At 46.1% G+C, this 23694-nt stretch overlaps 1 protein-coding gene across 1 annotated transcript; it reads left to right on the top strand.

Moving 5' to 3' along the window:
- Positions 1–20300: 20300 nt before the first annotated feature.
- Positions 20301–23556, top strand: KLHDC7A (kelch domain containing 7A). Its single transcript, XM_018558169.1, has one exon. It carries the CDS (start codon positions 20502–20504, stop codon positions 23106–23108), a length of 2607 nt encoding a protein of 868 aa, XP_018413671.1. The 5' UTR covers positions 20301–20501; the 3' UTR covers positions 23109–23556.
- Positions 23557–23694: the final 138 nt, after the last annotated feature.

The raw sequence follows: 23694 nt of genomic DNA, 5'->3' as shown, positions 1-23694 counted from the left end.
AGCTCCAGGCTGTTGTATTTTATTTATAAAAACTCAGGCTGTAACACTCCTCTTCAATATGGAGTTGTCGGACCTGCCGCAGCAGCTCTTCTTTGCCGCAACACATCCTCCGTCTTCTGGTTTGAAGGACACCCAGTGTCGCCCAACCTGGAAGACTGAGAACATACAGGGAGTACAGCAGGGATGTGTGGTCTGGGGAGGCAGGTGAGACTGAGCCTCACCTGCCATTTTGGAAGACTTGACGGCTTTTTCTCCATAAATCAAACCTGACAGATTACACAGCGGGGGGGATAAGCTTGCCCTCTGTGTAACCAGTGATGTACGGAGTGCCGCCTGTTAATTACATTCCGTTTCTGACGGCCCAGGTTATGTAACACAGCAGCGCAGAGGCTTCCCCACTACCTGAGGCAGAGCTATTGGAAGCCTCTGACTTCTATAGGGTCGGCCAGCCTGGATCTCCTTGGTATACCCGATGGCAATCTGAGCCGGCTGCATTCAGACAGCAGCGGCCCCCTATTCAGGCAGTTTAGAGGGCCTCTCAGGGCCCTGGTAGGAAATGAGCGGCCACCCGTTGTATTTTCCAGACCCTAGGTGAGAGCCCGCATTGACCACCAGGGAGCCACTGACACCCAGGTAGCCACGCACTGACCACCAGGGAGCCCCGCAGTGACCAACAGGGAGCCACTTGCCACCAGGGAGCTCCGCACTGACCGCCAGGGAGTCACTGACTGCCAGAAGGGTGGACTGCGGGGTTGCCTCACCCACCACTGACCTCGTTGCACGTCCCTGCAGTACAAGGCGCCATGGCCCTGCCCTCAGATGAACCGTCTATGCGTCTCTTTTATTTTACAGTGTACATTCTGTGAGAAGGTTGCCTGGCATGCACTAAAAGGTGGATGCATACAATGGGTGTTAACAGCATGTATGGCAGTGGGGTAAGATGATCTGTAGCTGTAAGAAGTATGAGGAGAAAAATCAGACCAGAAAAGGCTTATGAGAATCTTTTTCTTTTTTTTTTTTAGATTAGTAGATTTGCCTTCTAATTAAACACAGTTAATGATGTGTTCATTTCAATTCTCTACCATTTATGCACTGGTGGAATCTCATCACACAGAGTGGCCAGTACACTGCCTGGAGGAAATCTGAGCTGAATCCATAGAAGTACCAACTCTGGGCTCATCTCACTTGTTTATCTGATACAAACATCCGGGAATAAGACTCCACTATGAACATCCGGGAATAAGACTCCCCTATGAACATCCGGGGATAAGACTCTACTATGAACATCCGGTAATGAGACTCTCCTATGAACATCCGGGGATAAGACTCTACTATGAACATCCGGTAATGAGACTCTCCTATGAACATCCGGGGATAAGACTCTACTATGAACATCCGGTAATGAGACTCTCCTATGAACATCCGGGGATAAGACTCTACTATGAACATCCGGTAATGAGACTCTCCTATGAACATCCGGGGATAAGACTCTACTATGAACATCCGGTAATGAGACTCTCCTATGAACATCCGGGGATAAGACTCTACTATGAACATCCGGTAATGAGACTCTCCTATGAACATCCGGGGATAAGACTCTACTATGAACATCCGGTAATGAGACTCTCCTATGAACATCCGGGGATAAGACTCTACTATGAACATCCGGTAATGAGACTCTCCTATGAACATCCGGGGATAAGACTCTACTATGAACATCCGGTAATGAGACTCTCCTATGAACATCCGGGGATAAGACTCTACTATGAACATCCGGTAATGAGACTCTCCTATGAACATCCGGGGATAAGACTCTACTATGAACATCCGGTAATGAGACTCTCCTATGAACATCCGGGGATAAGACTCTACTATGAACATCCGGTAATGAGACTCTCCTATGAACATCCGGGGATAAGACTCTACTATGAACATCCGGTAATGAGACTCTCCTATGAACATCCGGGGATAAGACTCTACTATGAACATCCGGTAATGAGACTCTCCTATGAACATCCGGGGATAAGACTCTACTATGAACATCCGGTAATGAGACTCTCCTATGAACATCCGGGGATAAGACTCTACTATGAACATCCGGTAATGAGACTCTCCTATGAACATCCGGGGATAAGACTCTACTATGAACATCCGGTAATGAGACTCTCCTATGAACATCCGGGGATAAGACTCTACTATGAACATCCGGTAATGAGACTCTCCTATGAACATCCGGGGATAAGACTCTACTATGAACATCCGGTAATGAGACTCTCCTATGAACATCCGGGGATAAGACTCTACTATGAACATCCGGTAATGAGACTCTCCTATGAACATCCGGGGATAAGACTCTACTATGAACATCCGGTAATGAGACTCTCCTATGAACATCCGGGGATAAGACTCTACTATGAACATCCGGTAATGAGACTCTCCTATGAACATCCGGGGATAAGACTCTACTATGAACATCCGGTAATGAGACTCTCCTATGAACATCCGGGGATAAGACTCTACTATGAACATCCGGTAATGAGACTCTCCTATGAACATCCGGGGATAAGACTCTACTATGAACATCCGGTAATGAGACTCTCCTATGAACATCCGGGGATAAGACTCTACTATGAACATCCGGTAATGAGACTCTCCTATGAACATCCGGGGATAAGACTCTACTATGAACATCCGGTAATGAGACTCTCCTATGAACATCCGGGGATAAGACTCTACTATGAACATCCGGTAATGAGACTCTCCTATGAACATCCGGGGATAAGACTCTACTATGAACATCCGGTAATGAGACTCTCCTATGAACATCCGGGGATAAGACTCTACTATGAACATCCGGTAATGAGACTCTCCTATGAACATCCGGGGATAAGACTCTACTATGAACATCCGGTAATGAGACTCTCCTATGAACATCCGGGGATAAGACTCTACTATGAACATCCGGTAATGAGACTCTCCTATGAACATCCGGGGATAAGACTCTACTATGAACATCCGGTAATGAGACTCTCCTATGAACATCCGGGGATAAGACTCTACTATGAACATCCGGTAATGAGACTCTCCTATGAACATCCGGGGATAAGACTCTACTATGAACATCCGGTAATGAGACTCTCCTATGAACATCCGGGGATAAGACTCTACTATGAACATCCGGTAATGAGACTCTCCTATGAACATCCGGGGATAAGACTCTACTATGAACATCCGGTAATGAGACTCTCCTATGAACATCCGGGGATAAGACTCTACTATGAACATCCGGTAATGAGACTCTCCTATGAACATCCGGGGATAAGACTCTACTATGAACATCCGGTAATAAGACCCTACTATGAACATCCGGGAATAAGACCCTACTATGAACATCCGGGAATAAGACTCTCAAATAAAAAAAGTTGGGGTTTTAGATATATATATTTTTTTATACATTCACATCCAACCGTCCTCGCAGGTCGATGGGCAATCTTATCTAACAACAGCAAGGAACAGACACTCTGCACGCAGAAATTAAGCCAGTCTGTAGTACATTTGTGAAGAAACATGTTGATGTACGGGCACAGTAATCAGGGTATCTGGAACTGGCATGTTTATACAGAGGAGCATGGTGAAGACAACGGTAAGCCAGGAGACAATAATGACAGAAGAGTCTTAATTGTCTCCATTAATATGATAAACCTGGATGTGCCCTCTTCAAGCTGAGCATTCTTTTGTCTCATTGATTGCTGCACAAACAAGAATCGCACAAAGAGCTCTCTGACTTTAATTGCAGGCAGCATAAGGACTTTGCAGACAAACTATTACATTGCATTGCCTGTGTAGAGCAGACTCTGAAGGAAGAAAGTACAGAAGTTATCTAATGCGCGTCCCACACAACCAGATGTACGCTGCTGGCTGGAAAGGTCAATGGCTGTGCCTTGTTTACTGGAACTTCTTGTTTCTTTTAGCCTTTTATAAATGACCCCCATCAAGGCCGTCCTGCTGGGCACCGTACAGCCTTCATTACAGAAGTTTCCTGGCTGGGTCCTGCTTCTTCTATGTAGGCCTGCCATAGACAGTCTTTTGATGGTGGATGGCCATTTCTATAAACCGGACATTCAGGTAGGCAGAGGCCTGCTTGGCCGACACTTTTCCAACATGCACCTTTGATAAGCTGAAAAGGTGGCGACAGCGGCAGCCACACATCGAATTTCGGCCGGTTCTTGATGAAATTAAAACCTGATATCTGTACAGGAAACATCTTCATAAAAATGTGAAAAACAAAACAAATAAAAATGTAAAAGTCACATTAAAAATACTTTTTAGGCAAACCTTACAATATTAAAGTGACATTAAAGTCATATTTTTTACCTCCCCAAATGCTGGTGTAAGGACTTACCTTAAATTATGCCTCTTGATCATCTTCTTCTTTCCTGTAGTTTTCAGGAGTCCCTCCAGGGCTGGTGCCGGTCTCTGATCCAGCGCTGACTGCTGTGTTACATAGTATTTGAGGTTGAAAAAGGACACAAGTCCATCAAGTTCAACGTTTGTGTGTGTTTGTTGTGTGTGCGTGTGTATAACAGTTCCTGTGTGGTCTAGTATTCAAGTGTACCCGTACCCCTGTATGTTATGGTCTCTGAGGAATTTACCTAAATGTTTTTTTCAATTATTCAATACTCTTTGCTGACACCACTGCTCGTGACAGAGAGTTCCAAAATGTAACCGCTCTAACAGAAACAAATCCCCTACGCCCCCTTTGTGGATACATTTTTTCTCAACAATTTTCGGTGGTGGCCTCTAGTGTTTGTTTGTTGTGCTTGTGAGCGTATAAGAGTCCCCGTGTGGGCTAGTATTTAAGTGTACCCGTACCTCTGTGTCCTCTGTGTCCCACGGAGTCTGTGCCGGTGCACGCTGCCTGCATTGACTTACCCTGTGTCTCTCCTCTTCTCACGGCTGAAGATCTCCACTGCGCATGTGCCCGCCCCCATGATCCTTCGCGGCCGCCCGAGAACCTTCAGAACTTCAGACGGGAGAGCGCGGCGGAGACACAGGGAAGTTTGTACCTTTTTGGTAACCTTTTTTAAAAAAAAATACTTTTGTATATTTCTACAGACATCCCAACTCTCCCGGACGCTCCGGGAGTCTCCCGCTATTAGATAGCGGCTCCCGGTCGCCCGGGAGAGAAACACTTTCTCCCGGAAAGGTTTACTCTGCTCGACCAAGCAGAGTAAACCTTTCCCTGCTCTGGTTTTTTATTCTGACATTGGAGCCGCCGGCCGCCGTCAGTCAGAAAAAAAAACCCATAGGAATGCATAGCTAGATTCCTATTGACTATTTCACTTTGCAATAGCCAATAGCAAACTAGCTATTGCACCCACCCACTGCTGCTGTCAATCAGCAGAGGGGGACCTGAAGTTCTCCATCTCCATCTGAAGTTCTCCATGCTGGTTTGTTTTTATTTTTGTTTCTACTCCGACAGCAGCAGCTGTCAGAATACAAAAAAATAAAAACCTGCAGACAGCAAAGAAGCTATTGCTTCCTGTGCTATCTGCCATCATTTCAGGGGGGTGCTCTCCCCGGGGGGCACCTCCCTGAAATGAGAAGGGCACCTCCCTGAAATTGCTTCTTTCAGGTTGGGATCCCTGTATCTACTGCTTGCTAGCCACAGATATATGCAAAAAAACCTGAAGGTTTAATTGTGCTTTAACGCAAAAGACCTCATTGATAAAATGTTTGACATCAATATTGTTTATTGTTATGAAAAGTATCTATTCTGCCTATTTATAGCCTATTTATAAGGGCACGGTGGGGCAGTATCTGCTCCACATTTCCACAGAGCTAAACCCATCCAGTAAAATGTATCTCATAGAGACTTCCCGCTTAGTTTTCTGATAATTATGCACCTCGCCTTAACCCCCGGCCTAATCCGTTAATTCAGTACAGAGGAGCCGATTAAGGAACTTTCCTGACAGAAGTGTATTTGCTCTCGGTATATTCAGTATAAATTGTAAGTAGAAGTTGCCAAAACTGATATTTTATGTTGGAAACATAAGAAGCTAAATGTGTTGCGCTAAAGAGGATTTATAAGTAAAGTAAAATTAAAGTTTTTAATGATGGTGCCGACCGCGACTTTCCGATGACCTTGGCAGCGCTAGTAAGACCGGGCCGTGGTGCATCTGTTTTTTTTTTGTTACATCCGTGTGCATCTCAGCATCTTGCTTTCAAGTCTGTTTTGATGAGAGAGCCGGAGAACCAGTCAGCGGAATGTAATGACTCTGGAATGTCACAGAGAGAGAGGAAGTTTTGTAGTTGTTGCTCGAGAAACTACCTGATTGGATGCAAAGGCTTCTTCTGACTTCTCCGAATGCTTAAAGTGCTAATTATCTCCTTAGATACCGAGTGCGCGTGGAGTGCCTGGGTAGCGGCTCCTGCGTTCGGCTCCGGTTAGTGTTTGGCTTTTCAGCCTGGTAACAGTGTGAAGCCTACGGAGATAGGAAACGGCAGGCTAGGAAGCACAGGAGAATGAAAGACTCTGCTGAACTGACCACTCCAAAACCAGCATTCATTGCCGTGCCTGAGCTCTTAAACGCTGCCATTGCAATACCAGCACGACACGTCTTCCAGCTCAATAGCAAAAGTGTGAGGGAAAGCTTCCTACATTCATGAAAACACATTTATCAATTTATTTGCAGGTTTTCTTAAGAAGTGTTTTTATTTATGCCTCAAACTTCACGAGGAAAAGAAGGCGCAAATTCAAATTACCCCGTACCCATTTCCCCCATCCCTTGTTTACTGTATCAGTTCTACTCAAACTGAACCTTGTGGAAGGCACACGAGGTGGCGGGGAGGTGATAAGCAGGTGGCAAAGTTCTCCTAATTGCCTCAGTTTTGTTGTGCATGTAAGTGAAAAAAGCTGAAATATCTGCAGCTAAACAGACTGCTTAAACGGCGAACTGTCACCTTATCGCTGCAGCCTGCCATTAAATGCACTTGTTTGATGCGACAATGTGTTTTGTTTTTTTCCCCTTCTTATTTGTATCTTAAAATGAAAGGAAAATTCCTACTGGGGATAGAAAATTATTATTTTTTAATTAGGATTGCCTGCGGTTGCTCGGCTGGATCCACGCCGCTGATAACGCCCTGCATAAGCAAGTCCCAGAGCTGCAAACGGCGTGCGTGATGGTGGCGCCCTGAACGCCGTATACTGTGATTACTGGGAAAAGGCTGCAAGCTCGGAGGAGCTCTATCATGCAAATGCGAACCGCTGACAAACCCTGGCTTCCTCCTGACAAACCCTGGCTTCCTCCTGACAAACCCTGGCTTCCTCCTGACAAACCCTGGCTTCCTCCTGACAAACCCTGGCTTCCTCCTGACAAACCCTGGCTTCCTCCTGACAAACCTGGACCCAATTTTATCTTTTGCCCCATGTGCTCCAGGATGCAGACTCTCATAGTTTAGAGTTAGGACCGCACTATAAGAGGTGCCTTGACGTGGCTGTGCGGCTTTCACATATTCTGCAGAAGACGTGTATCTAAACCTCTGCTCTTAACCTTAGTGGTTAGACAGGTTTTTTGCATGCTGGCTGGCGAGTGTGCTGGGAAACTTTTTGCTGTTTCCCCAAACTAATCACCATGCCAAGGTCTAGTGAAAGGATCAACATAAGCTCCCATGTGAAGTACAGGTAGTCCCTGGCTTAGGTACAAGATAGGGACTGTAGGTTTGTTCTTAAGTTGAATTTGTATGTAAGTTGGAACAGATACATTTTTTAGGTGTAACTCCAGCCAAAAACATGTGTTTTTTTTTGTTTTGGATAGCATATGGAAGGGTTTATCCCCTGTAAAGTTTGTTTTGCTGTGTGTGCCCCTGTGCAGAAGATTTCACCTCACTTTCTGTCCCTGTAACAATTGGATTTTGAAAATTTTGGGTTGTCGTGGAAACAAGGATTGGTGATAAAGTTTCAGTGGAGACTCCTTTTTCCCCATGATCACTCTTAAGCTGGCCATAAACCTTACAGTTATCTGCAGATTTTCTGTGGTCAGATGGAAAAGGTGCAACAGACTTAACTATGTAGATGGAGTAATCGCCACTTGGGCCAATCTGTTGCACTTAGGGTTGCCACCTTCTCCAGGGAGTCTCTGCAGGCTGACGCTGCATTGCTGCTGCCGATTTGCCACCCGCAGCTCAGACACAGGCTGCCCGCAGCTCAGAGGAAGATCCGGTTTCAGGCAGATGCGGCTGCCGTGGATCGCACTTACCAAGGACCTCGCAGCCGCATCTGCGAGAAAATTTAAAGTGCCGGTGTCAGCAGAGTGTCTTGTGTACGGGTGCCCGCTGGCTGGACACCCGTACACAAGACGCCAAACCCGGACTGTCCGGTTGAAAACCGGACGGGTGGCAACCCTAGTTGCACTTTTTCCATCTGACCACACATAATTGTAAGGTGTATGGGCACCTTATCAGGAGTGCATTTCCCTTCCTAGGGGTAGATTTTCTCTTACTTCCTGTTGTCTCAAGGACAGGAAGTGAGATGAAATCTTTCTAATGAGGATAGACAGCAGTAAAAACCTCACAGTGACCCAGAAGAGGCGGGCACCCCTCGTCTGCACGTCTAACAAGAGCCTACTTCCTGTAATGTACGTGCAGTACTACGAACCAGACCCAAAAAGGCGGGCACTCCTCATCAGCACAAGCGGGAGCATTACAACTAGAAAAAGATGGTAACTGCATAAAATTTAGCAGCGGTTTGGGTGTGGGACCCACTGGGGGTCCCAGCGTGCATTTTTGATTGCTGGGCTTCCAGTGTGTCCCTGCACCTTCTGAGGAGGAGTGGGTGGCCTCCTGGTGCATCTAATTTATCGACTGCATTAATATGCTCACACTTGGAGACTCATACTAATAGAGTTAGGACCACACTTTACAGAGGTGCCTTGACGGTGCCAGTGTGGCTTCTACATATTTTTGGCCAAATGTTTGTGCAACTAAAACCTGTTTTTAACGCATACTGTTAGACAGGGCTATTTGTTTTGTTGCAGGCTGGCTGGCAGGTGCGCTGGGGATCTTTTTGTGTTTTGTAGCATTACAACTACCCCTGCTGTACAGTAATAGCCTCCGTTTGTAAGTAGGAGTCGTATGTAAGTCGGATGTATGTAACTCGGGGGACTGTATGTATATAGAAGGGTATACACATGTACAGGGGAGCCACAGAATGATGAAGTTCACTCTGGAAAAAAAGAAAATAGAATAAAACTAGCATTTTCTTTGAGCCCAGAACTTTCAGAGCCGCCAAAGTCTACAACTGCCAAGATAAAATTGATCTGACGAACGTCCTCTTAAACTTATCTTACTCTTTCTGCAAAGCGGCCGCCGTCGATGGGTGAAGCTCAATAAGTGTAGAAGAGGTGTCAGAGGAAGGGAAGTGGCGTTACAGGATTTGGTGCGCCGCTCTAACAATGCTCTAACAGGGAAATTGACTTCACAGGACTCTAATTAAATGACTCTGTGTTGTGCTCTGTTCTTTAAAAAAACTGTCAGGTTACTTTGTATCAGAAAGCAGAGTCTCCTCTCCGCATTGGCATCGTTCATGATTCAGCAAGCTCGGAGAATTGCGTTAGGAAACAACACAGTTACTTACCGGGATAAACGACAAATCTGTTTTACTCAGTGAAGTTTATCTGCTCTATCAACATATTTTATACAGGGTTCCTTATGCTTCGTCTCCATAAAGATTCAGATTTACACAATGTTGGCTTCTCAGGTCCTCTTTATGGAGACATCGGGAGTCTCCAAGACCCCTGTCACCTAGGGACCCCCCAAAGAAGCTGATGAAGCCGAGATCTCCTTCAGCAGCTTCTCCCCAGCATCTGAAGCTGGAGAGTGACAGCAGAATGTGGAAGTGATGCAACTCCCTTTGATCTCCTGTTACAGAGCAGCCATGCCGGTCCCGGCTGCACCGGGCACAGCGGATCTTGGGAGGGGCAACGGCAGTGACAGCTGCTCCTATACAAGCGAGTGGGTGTCTCCAGAGACGCCCGATCGCTTGAATGTAAAGCTCCCGTCCAGCCCTTTTATTTACAACGGCCGGCCGGGTAGCTACTGGTCGGGCCCCGCCGTCCTCACATCACAGACGAGAGGATTTTTCAAGCCCTGTATATAGATAGATAGATAGATAGATAGATAGATAGATAGATAGATAATTATACAGGATTTATATAGCGTCAACAGTTTGTGCAGCACTTTACAACATATAAACAGATTGCAGGTGGGAATGGGTTAACATCTGCTGCACCCCGTACAGTTCTCTGGCTGATTGCACCCAAATGTCCAGAAGTAACACAGTCAGGCCCGGATTTCCCACAAGGCCACCGAGGCCCGGCCTCGGGGCGGCAGAGCGCATCAGGGCGGCAGCGGTTTCAATTCCGAGTTCAATATCCTCTCGTGGAAAACAAAATGAGTGGAGAGCTTATCAAGGCTAATGCATTCTGTAACCGAATGTGCCGGAGCCAGAGATCTAAAGACACATTTGCATAGAAATCATTGTTCATCATTTTATTATAATATTGTAGCATGTGACGAGGAGTTGCGGCATTACAAAACAGGGAAAGTGTAAAGAATTTTTGGCAAGCGGGGAAATCTGCTCAGACTCCTCATTGTTCCTTGAAGAATGCATAGTGATGAGTTGTCGGGGCGCGTCAGTCGGAGTCACTAGGTGGAAAGCTGGCCCTGGTTACACATAAGCTCAGGAAGACAATCGGATGTGCTCCAAAAAGGCAAACGCTTGGGCTAAAGCGTCACAAAACGAGTCATTTCAACATCTCTCTGTACCTTTACATTTCTATGTCCATTTAGTCCCCATAGATACCTTCTAGTTGATGCTGAGAACTAAATTCACATATATGTATGTTTTGTGTCCACATTTCATTCTGCCTTCCTAATATCTCCCATTGTAGTCACAAGTACTCGTACTCGTCCACATGCTCTGAAGCCTAGCCCGATACTTCCCATTCTCACAAGATTTCCCCACACAGTTCATCCTTTTTCCTCTCCAAAAATTCCAACTCTTCTGCCCATGGGGCCTTTTCTGCTTCCTCCATCGTCAGCTCTCCTCATGGTGGTGGGAATGGCAGTTCAACAAACGTCTTTCCTGCTTTCATCGGTCATAATAAACAGAAATTGTTCTGCAGATCTTCATAGACAAGAAAACATTCATAGATGACAATATAAAACCTAACAGCAGCCTATAGTAGAGAACACATGGGAAAGACCCTCATGGACCACTGTAATGGATTCCGCAGACTCACCCGCCCGGGGTCGCGGTATACGAAGGGTGGCTCCGCCCCCGGTCCGATGACATCACGCCGGGTCGGCCCCCTTCCTCGGCATAAGCCGCTGCCTCTCATTCGTCTGGCATTCCAGCTACCGATGCGGATGCCAGACGAGAGCTGGGCACCTCCACTCTCCATCCTGAATAACCCGTCTCGACAAGGTTACAGGCGCCAGCCTCCCCTCGCCATCCTGACTATACCCTGTCTCAACAGGGTTACAGGCGCCAGCCTCCACTTTGAGCTGGGCACCTCCACTCTCCATCCTGAATAAACCCTGTCTCAACAGGGTTATAGGCGCCAGCCTCCACTCGCCATCCTGACTATACCCTGTCTCAACAGGGTGACAGGCACCATACTCTCAGCCAGTCCCATCACGGATCAGCCACTGAGACCCCCACTCTTGCTGCGCATACAAGCACACGAATTCCAGGATCTGCAAACACCAATCACTGTCTCTTCAACCTGGCATATATGTGACAGCAACTAACAGCAAGTATTAACCCTCCTGGGGCTGAAATCCCAAAGGGGTCTTACTGAATTACTGTTCTTAGACTGGACTGCTAATGTGAATACTGCATGCAAGTTATACACTCTTCCATATACTGTGCTTATGTGAAACTAACATACCAGCACCATACTAGCTCAACTAGTTAACTATAATACACCACTTATGTTGTACTGTGAAGTGAACATACAACCCTGCTGTGATTGCTAACAGACTTTACCGAACCTTGTTTTACAATTACATGCAAGACTCTTTGCTTCATCCCCTAGTCAAAGGGTAGTATCCAAATCAGGAATAGTTATATTGGAAGATTGCACTATGATGCATTGAGGTTGTTTGGCAAATTAACCATTGCCACACACGTGACTGCTAACGTGTATCCGCAGCCGAGTTCCATCTTCCTCCTTAAAGGGATATTACAACCACATAGAATGCTGCAGCTGGTAAACCTGTGTATAATTCTCGATGTTGATGTTTTAAAAATGGAGCAGGAATGTTCCGTAAGCACCCCCAACGTGCCCCTTTATTCAGCAGCTGGTACCTTAGACCACTGCATATTGCTTTAAACAATTCAAATTTGTAGCATTTCACGTGCTCTGGGTGTTCACGTCCCTTTAATACGAAGTTCTGGGTGCAGAAATAATACCAAAAGGTTCTATTCCATTGACTTAGTGAAGTGGTGACATCTTCTAGCAGCCGTTCTACGACAACAGGCCTTGTCATGTACAATCTGAGCATTAGTCGCCATGTGAATTTCTTAATAGGAAAAGCAAGTCATTTAACACTCGAATGCTGCGCTGCTACACTCTACAAGTCAGGCTGTGTAGCTTGTGCGGCAGACATGCTGACTCCCTTGTATTAATGCTATGGTTTCTGCCATCCGCTTTACCTGAAGCCTTCTCATCTTGCATACTGAATTTTCTCAGATTTAAAGGATTTATAGAAATGGACTCGTTACAGGATTACCGTATTTGCCGGCATATAAGCAATGGTGTATTTACAAATCCTTCTGCCCTAGGCAAGACAGCAACGCCGCTTCCTCCAAGGCGATCACTCACCGGAGCAATGCACCGTCGTCAGCTGTCTGGACACCGCCGCAAGCCGCCGTCCACGCTGCTACTATGGCCTCCGGTTCTCTACCCTTCTCTCGACCACAGCAATTGCCGCCCTCGGGGAATCTGTTTGCCTCGCGGCAGGTACGCCCCTTCGTATAAGGCGACTGGGTGTATAAGACGACCCCCTAATTTTCCACTTAAAACATAGGTTGTGGGCTATACTCGTCATATAAGACTACCCCACTTCCGAGGCAACACCATTTAAAAACATCATGGATGGATGGGCGGTAATACTGTACGTACGGTAGCTTCGGCTGCATGCAGTGTACCACGCTGAGCCAATCACGGCGAACCATGTATTCCATTAATGAATACAAAGCCTGCTTGGATTGGCAGAGGTTGTGTACATCGCTCGCCGTGATTTTCTCAGCGCGGTATACTGTATGTAGCCGAAGCAACCGTGCATACAGTATTACCGCACATCCAGCGGGCTGACAGATTAGGGATGTTCGTTTTGGGCCAGATTGGCCCAAACGAACTAACGGTATACATTGTATACCCCGCGTATAAGATGACCCCCCATTTTCGGGGGATGTTTTTAAGTATAAAAAGTAGTCTTATACGCCAGCAAATACGGTATATATTTCCTGTATAACAGTAGAATCTTTCCAAATACTTGTGGCGCCCTGCTAATAGGAGTGCTGAAATATATCTATAGTCTATGTTCAGTTCAACTGTTACAGAGCAACCTGTGAAGCTGTGTCTGCCTGTGGATGGGTGTGGTACCACACAGAGCAGAGCAGCCAATGAGGATTGCGTTGGGCATGTATGTCTCCCAGCCAATCACTGTTGGATAGTAGCAGTGATGCATGCTGGGAGAGGAGATAAATGCTCACGGTGGCTGATGCAACAGGCTTTTGCCTCCCCCAGGGCCCTCCTGGGGGCAGGTTCCTGCTGAAGAGACATAATGGGCTAGGCCTAAGCCTGGGGCCTGAGCCTGGAGGCCCAGTGGTCAGCCACTCATGTCGTAGTTGAACCTGAACAAGAACCTTGACAGTACTGCTTGGCAGAAGTTCTCCATACAGATTGCCTGTACGGCGTAAAGGTCCAAGTCTATGGTGGCAGCAGTTGCTATGCTCTATTTCAAGTGGATGGGTGTGGTACCACACAGAGCAGAGCAGCCAATGAGGATTGCGTTGGGCATTTATGTCTCCCAGCCAATCACCGTAGGACAGTAGCAGTGAAGCATGCTGGGAGAGGAGATAAATGCTCACTGTGGCTGATGCAAGAGGCTTTTCCCTCCCCCAGGGCCCTCCTGGGGGCAGGTTCCTGCTGAAGAGACAGAATGGGCTAGGCCTAAGCCTGGACACTGGGGCCTGAGCCTGGAGGCCCAGTGGTCAGCCACTCATGTCGGAGTTGAACCTGAACAAGAACCTTGACAGTACTGCTTGCCAGAAGTTCTCCACACAGATTGCCGGTACGGCTTAAAGATCCAAGTCTGTGGTGGCAGCAGTTACTATGCGCTATTTCAAGTACAATGAGTCTACCTCATCCTGGATGCACCTGACCCTCCTTCCCTCTCTCCCTAGAGTTACAGAAATAAAAGAGAATCATCTTGGAGCTATTGTCTGGACTTCAATTTGTCGGTAACCACTGGAGGTGGTGAGTGCTATTGGGGCAGCCATGTGTTTTAATAATCCCTAGATAGGCTATTAGAAGACCCGATCATTCAGCGGCTCCTTGGGGGGTGAGCGCTACATACTAAAGTACTGCTGGACCACCTTATGGATTTTAGAGGCCTTAAGAAAAGCCAGGGACATTTCTGAATGGCAGCAGTGTACAATTTCCAAGGCGCTGCACAGTGGCAGTGCCAGGAAAGCAAGACTTATCTGCCTACATACACACATGTTGGATGATGAAGCACTTCTAATGTCTTGGTGTCGGTCTTAGGCAAAATACTGATCAAGCTAACTAGAAAATGTCAAGGATATTGAAAAGATAAAATAACTAAACGATACAGGTGAAACTCGAATAATTAGAATATCGTGCAAAAGTAATGGCAGTAAGTTCTGCAAAAGGGGCCCAAACCAAGTACTGAGTACATATGCATGCTTGTACTTTTCAGAGGTGCGATATTGTTCTATGTACAATCCTCGTTTTATTGATTGCATGTAATAATCTACTTTTTTGAGGTTGTGGATTTGGGGTTCTTGGGGTTTTCATGAGCTGTAAGCCATAATCATCACAATCATGACAAATCACGGCTTGAACTATCTCGCTTTGCATGTAATGAGTCTCATATATTAGTTTCACCTTTTAAGTTGCATTAGTGAAATAAATGAACTTTGCACGATATTCTAATTAATCGAGTTTCACCTGTATATACATCTCTGCACATTATCCCTTTAAAAATGCTCCAAGCTATAGCCCAGGGGCCATGACCATAGGCTTTGAATCCCCTGTGAGCCGTGTCATCTTTAAAGGCACAGGCTCCTCCCACAAATCCAGGCTAGCCTTCGGCCAGCCTTCAAACTTGTCTGGCTCTTGCACTACCTTTCCCTAACGAATGCCACAATTTGTTCTCCGATTGAGATGTTACGTCTCCATTCTCCTTTATGTATGTTTATTTCCTGGATCCTGCGATCCCTACCTGCGACACATCTTTTGTATCTGGTTGTACTTATATACGTTTGGAAAATTTTCAATAAAATCTTTGTGAATGAAAAATGCTCCAAGCACAGAAAAATATGTGTTGATCTGCCAGAAATCCAGTGAGTTACTAACTAATCCAACAAAGTGCTTTTCTATTCCAACCAGGATTGTCAGTCCTACAGAACCTTACCTATCCCCCACCCCTTTCTGACCCACTCCATATGCCTTGATTTCTTTCCAAGAAAAACAAAGCTGCTGCCTTGAATCTGGAGGATGTGTCAATGTCACTTAGAGCTGACCTCCCAACAGCTGCCCCTGCAAGAAATTCACAAGCCTAGTGCTGACATCACAAGGAGTTACGTGTTCTAGAGGGTGTTGGGGTTTCTTACCCTTCCTTGTCCACTTGAGCTCGTTTACGATTCTGTGCAGTGTTTCTGACTCTGACTTTTGATCCTAGGCGTCTTCTTATGACCCAACCCATAAACGTCATCATTCTGGCAACTTCCTGTCTCACAGTGATGATACGACTCCACTTTACCACATAGTCGTCAGTCTTTTCACTTGGTTTATGCCCTTGCGGTTTTCCAGACCTACCAAGTGTTGTCTGCCAGTTCCTGAGCTCCGTGTATGAATGTTTTTGCTTGACTGATTTGGTGCAGTGACACACTGGGGGGGGTCTCAGCTGCCGTTGTGATGTGCGGGGTCCCTTGTGTGTCCCTGTGCCTTTAAGGGGGTTGGGCTACCTCCTGGCGACCTGCACCCAATTTTATCTTTTGCTACATGTGCTCCAAGATGGAGACACTCATAGGTTAGAGTTAGGACCGCACTATAAGAGGTGCCTTGGCGCGGCTGTGCGGCTTTCACATATTCTGCAGAAGACGTGCATCTAAAATCTCTGTTTTTAACGTAACGGTTAGACAGGTTTTTTTTGCATGCTGGCTGGTGAGTGTGCTGGGAAACCTTTCACCGTTGTATTGTATAAAGCCCTTCCATGTGCACCTTGCTTGAAAGCTGGCTATGAGTTGGTGAGTGTGCTTGCCATTTGTTTTGCTTGGCCGTGTATGATCCTGGCTCTGGCAGACTGATCTCCTGGTTCCAGTCTCCATCTATTGTACTCGTTCATTCTGCTCTCAGCATTCCTAGACCCGGCTCGGTTGAATACCCACTTTTCCTTCTGACCTCTAGCTTGGGTCTGACTACGTCTCGGGTTTACCTATTGTTTTTTCTATTTCGTTTATTGTCGCTTTTAATAAACTTTTTTTTTTTTTTTAACCGGCACTAAGTTTACGTCTGGTTTCTTGGTTCCCCGACAAAGAGGAAGAGGGAGGTTTAGGGGTAAATTTAGGTAATGCCTGGACATGCATTTTAAGCCAAGTCCCCACTATTCCCTGCAGCTGATCGTGTACATGCAAAGGGCGCGGTAATTCACATTCTCTGTTTATCTCATCTAAAACAGATGATCCGACTGACGAGCACATCAGCTGGAAAAACTGGACTTCCCAGGCTCTGATCTTCGCATTACAAACAATCAAAAGCGTTAAGATTCTCTTGAAAGCGATCGGTTTGTTTACATTTCACACTATGTATTTGTATATCATATTATGGGCTCTGAAAGTCATACAAACGAAGACTACGGGAAGGGATAAGGATGCCCTGTACACACGCTGGCTTGTGTAGCCTCCAATTATCTTTTAATTCAGCCGCTGTCTTCATTTGTTCCTTTCATCTCCTTGTTCTCTTTTAAAAAATAATTTATTTCAGCGAACGCCGCCTCAGCCCCTGGGACCGCATCCAGCCTTGCATATTTAAACACGTGGCACCGCCAGATGCTGTACGTCAAAAATGAAAGTTGGTGGCAGCGGTTTGAAATTAGATACTAAACAAGCATCTGTATACGGTATATGTATTTTTTTTATTTCATACTTTCATACTTTCTGTGGTCCGGTTCATTCAATGTTGACCCTGCGGCACCTTCTGCTGATTTGTCATTTTTTTTTCTTAAATGCTACGTTTGAATTAAACAAGCTCCTGTTCCTTCCAGCTGGACTCCTAAAGCGATCCCTTCCAGGGAGGAAATAGAGCACCTTCACGCTTCTGACTCGTGTCCTTTGCCGTGTCGGACGAGAGAGCTCTAAGAAAGTGATAAATAAGGTTTAATGCGCGGCAGTACGTTGCACTGAAATTGACTGTTCTTTACGGAGTGGAGAACAGCCACTGAGGTCAGGGGTCGTGAGAAGCTAATTAGCATATAAAGGGCTCATTTCTCGAAAGAAGTGACTCTCTCCAAAATTTACTGCATAGTCTGGGTCATAATTTAAGTCGCATATACATAGAAATGAGATCACTTTCTCTGGAACGGCTAATGCTAAAGATGGATACAAACTGGTGGTAGGGATGTGGTTTTATCAGCACCAGAATGCGGCTGCAATTGGAGAAGAAATAATCACTGTGCAGAAAATCGTTTAGGAGTAGAAGATATAGAAGACGGCTTACACATAAGGAACCCATTCGTTTATGTTGTCTTCATCCTAAGGCTAGGTCTACAGTTCCTGAGCATGCAATGTTCTAAAGCAATCAAATCAATCATGAACCTACCACCCTGATCTACTGCTGATCTGTGAGAGCCAACATCATGATCAGTATGGTTCTTGCAATGCTAAGTTCTTGGCAAATTGATACATAAGCCATGCCTGAGCTGAAACATGGAGAACAGGGCCAGATTTTCCATAAGGCCAACCAAGGCCCCGCATCGGTGCAGCAGAGTGTAGAGAGGCAGCAGGGGTGTGGAATTCCTATCTCCTGATGCCGGGGACATTCAGTTCTGGGCGACGGGTGGGTAGTTGTTTTCTACATTTAGCCCGGCTTCGCATTGGGGAACCTGGCCTTTGGGGCAGCAGAGAGAGTAAATCCGGCCCTGATGGAGAGATTTATATACTGTGTTGAAAGTCAGTCATTGCATAAAAACTGGCCCCAGAGGACTAGTCATCTTTTAAATGTAAAAAGACTTAAGGTGCGTCAGCATGCATCTGCAGGTAATGTACAGCAATGTCAACCACGGACTGCAACTCTTCATCGGCTTTATGGGGATTCGGAGCATCTTGAACATGGCTGTAGAACCCAGAGGCACTACGAGGGGTCCCAGCCAATGAAGCCGGGATTCTCATTTTTTTACTAGACAAATAATGAGCACATCCATAAAACATGCCGAGCTTGCATGTCCTCAATGATAGGAGGAGAACAGTACATACAGGCACTGGTGGTCGCCAGAGAGGAATTATCTCTACAGTGAGCTGGCTCATTATACGGTTATGGAATACAGAGAGCAGTTGTATCCAGTTTACGGACATTCATTCAAGAAAACCAATGGCCAAGGACTGCAAAATTAAAGAGGGACCAGAGGCGTATGGCAGCGTAGTCCCATAGAGAAGGACAGGGGCTGCATACTGATCACACACAGCACCTGTCCTTCCCGGTAGCTGCCCAATACGGCCGTGCACGCAACTGTACGTGCCGACCGATTCCCGTGTGAATGAGCCCCAAATCAGCGAAATACATTCCAGGAGTATCAAAACAAAAAGGTGTGCAAAAGTCTTTCAGTTCCTTTTCATTAGAAAGCAGCCACAGTTTGGTAGAATTGCCTGTCCTCTGCCAACATGCTGCAGAGAACTGCTTTTGTATGAAAGCAGTGGCCTCTCTGCAGAGATCTAGCACACCCTTAGAGCTCTCCGATGCAGCAGTGAGCATTAGCTTTTATAGATCTGACTCAGATTGCTGCAGAGAGGCCACTGCTTCCACGCAGAGTAAAGATCCTTCTCAGCAGCATGCTGCCAGGGGACAGGCTTTTCAGCTCCGGAGGCTCTAGGGGTAAGCTTCAGACCTCTGCAGAAAGGCCACTGCTTCCACACAGAGCAAAGATCTTTCTCGGTAACATGCTGCCAGGGGACAGGCTGTTCTGCTCTCGAGGCTCTACGGGTAAGCTTCAGACTTCTGCATAAAGACTACTGCTTCCACATAGAGTAAAGATCCTTCTCAGCAGCATGCTGCCAGGGGACAGGCATTTCTGCTCTTGAGACTCTAGGGGTGTATCAGACCTCTGCAGAAAGGCCACTGCTTCCACACAAAGAGCAAGAGTCCTTCTCTGAAGCACGCTGCAGGCAAATCTACTCAAACTATAAAACTTTGCACAACTTTTGTTTGGATGCACCTGCAATGTATTTAGCGGATTTAAACTGAAAGTCAGGCTTTAATTACCCTCTTTGTGTAAACCAAATCGCACTGAAAGCAAAAGTTGCTCCCGAACTCTTGCAAGTATAGCATTCCAACATAATTATATCCAGCACATTGGAGAGCACCAGGGTCCCCTAGAACAAACTTAGCCTTCCTTGCTACACAGAATTTAATGACTAAGGGCCCGTTTAGTGGTCCACAAAAGTTTTAAACTGTTACTCTGCAAATTATATTGTGTTACAGTAAAGAACGCATTGCATCCGAAGGATATTGTGTTACAGTAAAGAACGCATCGCGTCCGGAGGATGGTGGTCTTGTCCAACAGCCAGGTTATTGTTTTGAGAACCAGGATGTATCTTCTTACAGCATTCGATTAACTCTTACACAGAAGCTTAGCTGTCCAGCTATTGTTGAACAATATAAATATAATGCAAACAGGACTTCTATTTGCTTAGCAAACAGTAGCTCTGTGTTGTATTGTTTCCACGGGTATTTGTTTTCCTGCCCTTCCTATGTTGCTTAAATATGCAAAGTTGGTGCAGAGCAGATGGCGGAGGGCTACGGAGCAAGCAGCCAGTATTTCTGGATTCTGGGCTGCCTGCACTCACCTTGCCACTGACCGCGCCGTGGCACAGAAACTACGGCAGGCGTCTCCAGAGCAGACCCAACTGGTTTTCAACAAGGCAGAATAATTACATGGATTCCTGACATTCTTCAACCCTCACTTGATATAGAATAATGATTAACACAGTGTGGGAGAGCAGAGCCTGGCAGTTGGACATGCAGCTGATAGGTAAAGTTGTTCTGTCGGCAGCTGCCTTATTTTTTTTGGGTCTGGCTTATAGATTCTATAAGTTCCGAGCACTCGAGGGATCTGAAGAGTCAGACATCAATGGCCCTGGTCTCAGAAGCGCAGAGGGCGATGTCCTGGATAGCCCCCAGCGAGATTACGCAGATGATGAAAGCAGTACTCTGAGATTCAGACGTGTAAACAGTAACCTGCAGAATGGCTTAGTCACAGATCCTGGAAGAAAGGACTTTGCCGATTCTTCGTTCGGTACACATAAAGTTCATGTCGCAGCTCAGGAGGGATTTGAAACGGCTGATGTTATCTGTAAAGACCAAAATGATTATTGCAGAGAAGTTACAGAGGAGTTGCGCAACAGCTCTGATCCCCTGCAAAGCCATCGTCATCATGGAGATGACACGACCTGTCAAAAGGACGAGTGCGATGGGGTGGAAACTGACAACAAAACCCAAAGCGAGCACTGCAGAGAGGATCCAGAAGGCAGGGAAATGTTGGAAAAGTCGGAGTTGGTGAACGACTACCCAGAAATGGTCTACAAAAACATGACAGCACAAAGCTCTATTGAGTTATCCGTAAGTCACCAAAATAAGGCAAAGCAAGAACTGCACAGGTTCTCTTCCACGGCTGAGGTCCAGATGCAGGAGAGCATGATCGCAGAAGATGGAAAAGTTCTTCAGACACTGGTACCGGGGGGCCTTAGAAGGAAAATTTATGACTATCGCATTGAGTCTACATCCCAATCGGCAGTTAACACATTGGACATTGGAGATGTCTCTCCGCAGTCCCCACTTTCTATTATAACATCACATCTACCGACATCAGAGGAAGAAAAGGAGACACCTAAAAGTCTCAAAGACCTTGTGGAGACCACAGAAGATTCAAGCAAAGGTGACAACTTGACTCAAGTAACCATATTACCAAAACAGCACGTTGCCAGTGACAGTAATACAGCAGATGGTGCGGACGCTCAGCAGACCAGATCCAGTTCTAATTTCTCTATCACATCTCAGTCAGTTACTGAGGAAGGAACCTCAGAAGCTGAGATCTATGCTCCACAGCCAGAGCTCACCTACATAAAAAGAGATCTACAGACACTGGAGGAACGTGAAGCAATGCTGCCAAGTGGGGAAAACACAGCAGACCATTTAAGCAATAAGTCACCAGATCAAAATCGATTGCAGGAGCAAGACTTCTCTGGTGACATTAATAAAAAGCAACAAGAAGGAAGTCAGGTAACCAACACTGGTGGCGCTGCTTCTGCCAATCTAGCAACATTATCATCCAACATAGTAGACCAGAACATTGGTGCAGCTCTAGGTAAACAAAGAGGTCCTGGTGCTGAGGAAGGGGCTTCTGAAGCAGAGCTCACTCACATAAAAACAGAGGAGGAACATGTACCAACACCAACAAGTGTGGAAAACACAGGCCCTGGTACCTACCATGTTTCTTTGACCTCCGAGTCATCTGTATCCGATATACACATTGATTTGGGGAACTGTTATGAGGTCCTCTGTATGGCCAAGAAACACAACCTCGAAACCCTTAAAACAGCTGCCTACCAAATAATGAGCAACGACTACCTACAAGTGCTGCAGAATCCCTCCATCTATGGACGTCTTAATGCTGCTGAGAGAGATTTAATTCTCGAAGGCAGGATGAAAGGTAGGCGGCATGTAGTTGTGGCTGACATTGATACTCAAGCCACATCTGCAGCCCAAAATGAGAGCCGTCTTAGTTATTATGACCGTGACAATGATGTGTGGCATCCTTTATCTCAAATCCCAGCTGAAGCTGTCAGCAGAGGCAGCTCAATGGCAACTATGTTTAATTATCTTTTTGTTGTCCTTGGATGTGACGGTCCCGGGAGGCAAATGAAGCCTTCCAGACACGTCCTGTGCTACAACCCTCTAACAGACAGCTGGAAGGAAATCAGCCCTCTCAAAGAAGCCAGGCCTCACTGCAAACTTGTGGCACTCAATGGTTTTTTATATGCTATTGGGGGCGAGTGCCTTCACACAGTGGAGAGGTATGACCCGCGCCAAAACCGGTGGGCTTACATCGCCCCTCTCCCAAACGACACCTTTGCTGTCGCACACATGGCAACTGCCTATGATGATGAGATTTTTGTGACTGGTGGAACTTTCCGTTATATGCTACTGAGGTATCGTGAACGCGAGGAGGTCTGGAAGAGCACCGTTGTCAGCGGCAGCAAAGACCGCACAACAGAGATGGTGGCATCCAACAATTTTCTATATCGGTTTGACTTGAACCGTAGCATGGGCATCAGCGTCCACCGCTGTAACATCAGAGCCAGGATTTGGTATGAATGTGCCACGCTTGCAATGCCTTACCCAGCACCCTTCCAGTGTGCAGTCGTAGGCAGCAACATTCACTGCATCAGCAGAAACTTTCACATGCGTTTCCTGGATGAAGACGTATCGCCCAAATTCATAGATACAAATCTCCAGACTGTGCCGTCGCCAAAAGGCGTTCTCTACCCCTTCGTCCTTGTTCTGCCAGCGAAGGGCGCGCACTGAGCAAGTTCACGCGGTCACGGTCAAAATCTGTTTATCCTTTTGTGTTTAGCGGAAATCCGAGGTGCAGCAAACAAGTCAATCGAAGCTAATTAACAGTCTGATCCTGACATAGGCTAATTCCACGTACAGGACATAAAACCCAGAGAATGTAAATTATTCACGCAGTCTTTAATGGCAGTCCTCCTGACAAATGCACAGTTATAAACGGCAGCATTGAACCGGCTCAGCACACGGCATTAAAGTTTTGTGGGGGGGTTTTTTTCCCTTCAAGATGGAAACTTTTTTCTAAAATGTACATTCCACATCCATAAAGGAACTATAAATCCAGAACCCTAGCAGGTAAAACGCAGAATCCAAAAGTAATTGCTTTGCATTACGCTGCTATCTCACGGCTATGATTGTTAAGTATGTGACTTTATATTTTTGGGGGAAGAATGTTTTATTTCATGTACGCAATGCAGAATCAAAATTAACCCAATAAGATTTATAAACATCGAGCTGTCCAAATCTTTTTTTTTCTCCCTGTATATACTGTGTACCCTACAAGTATGCATGATTGATATATATATATAAAAAAATATAAATA

The sequence above is a fragment of the Nanorana parkeri genome, unplaced genomic scaffold, assembly GCF_000935625.1.
Source record: "Nanorana parkeri isolate BGI_ZX_2015 unplaced genomic scaffold, ASM93562v1 scaffold323, whole genome shotgun sequence".
NCBI classification, from domain to species: domain Eukaryota; kingdom Metazoa; phylum Chordata; class Amphibia; order Anura; family Dicroglossidae; genus Nanorana; species Nanorana parkeri.
Note: the sequence above shows the minus strand (reverse complement) of the source record. Positions and strands in the feature narration are given on the sequence as shown.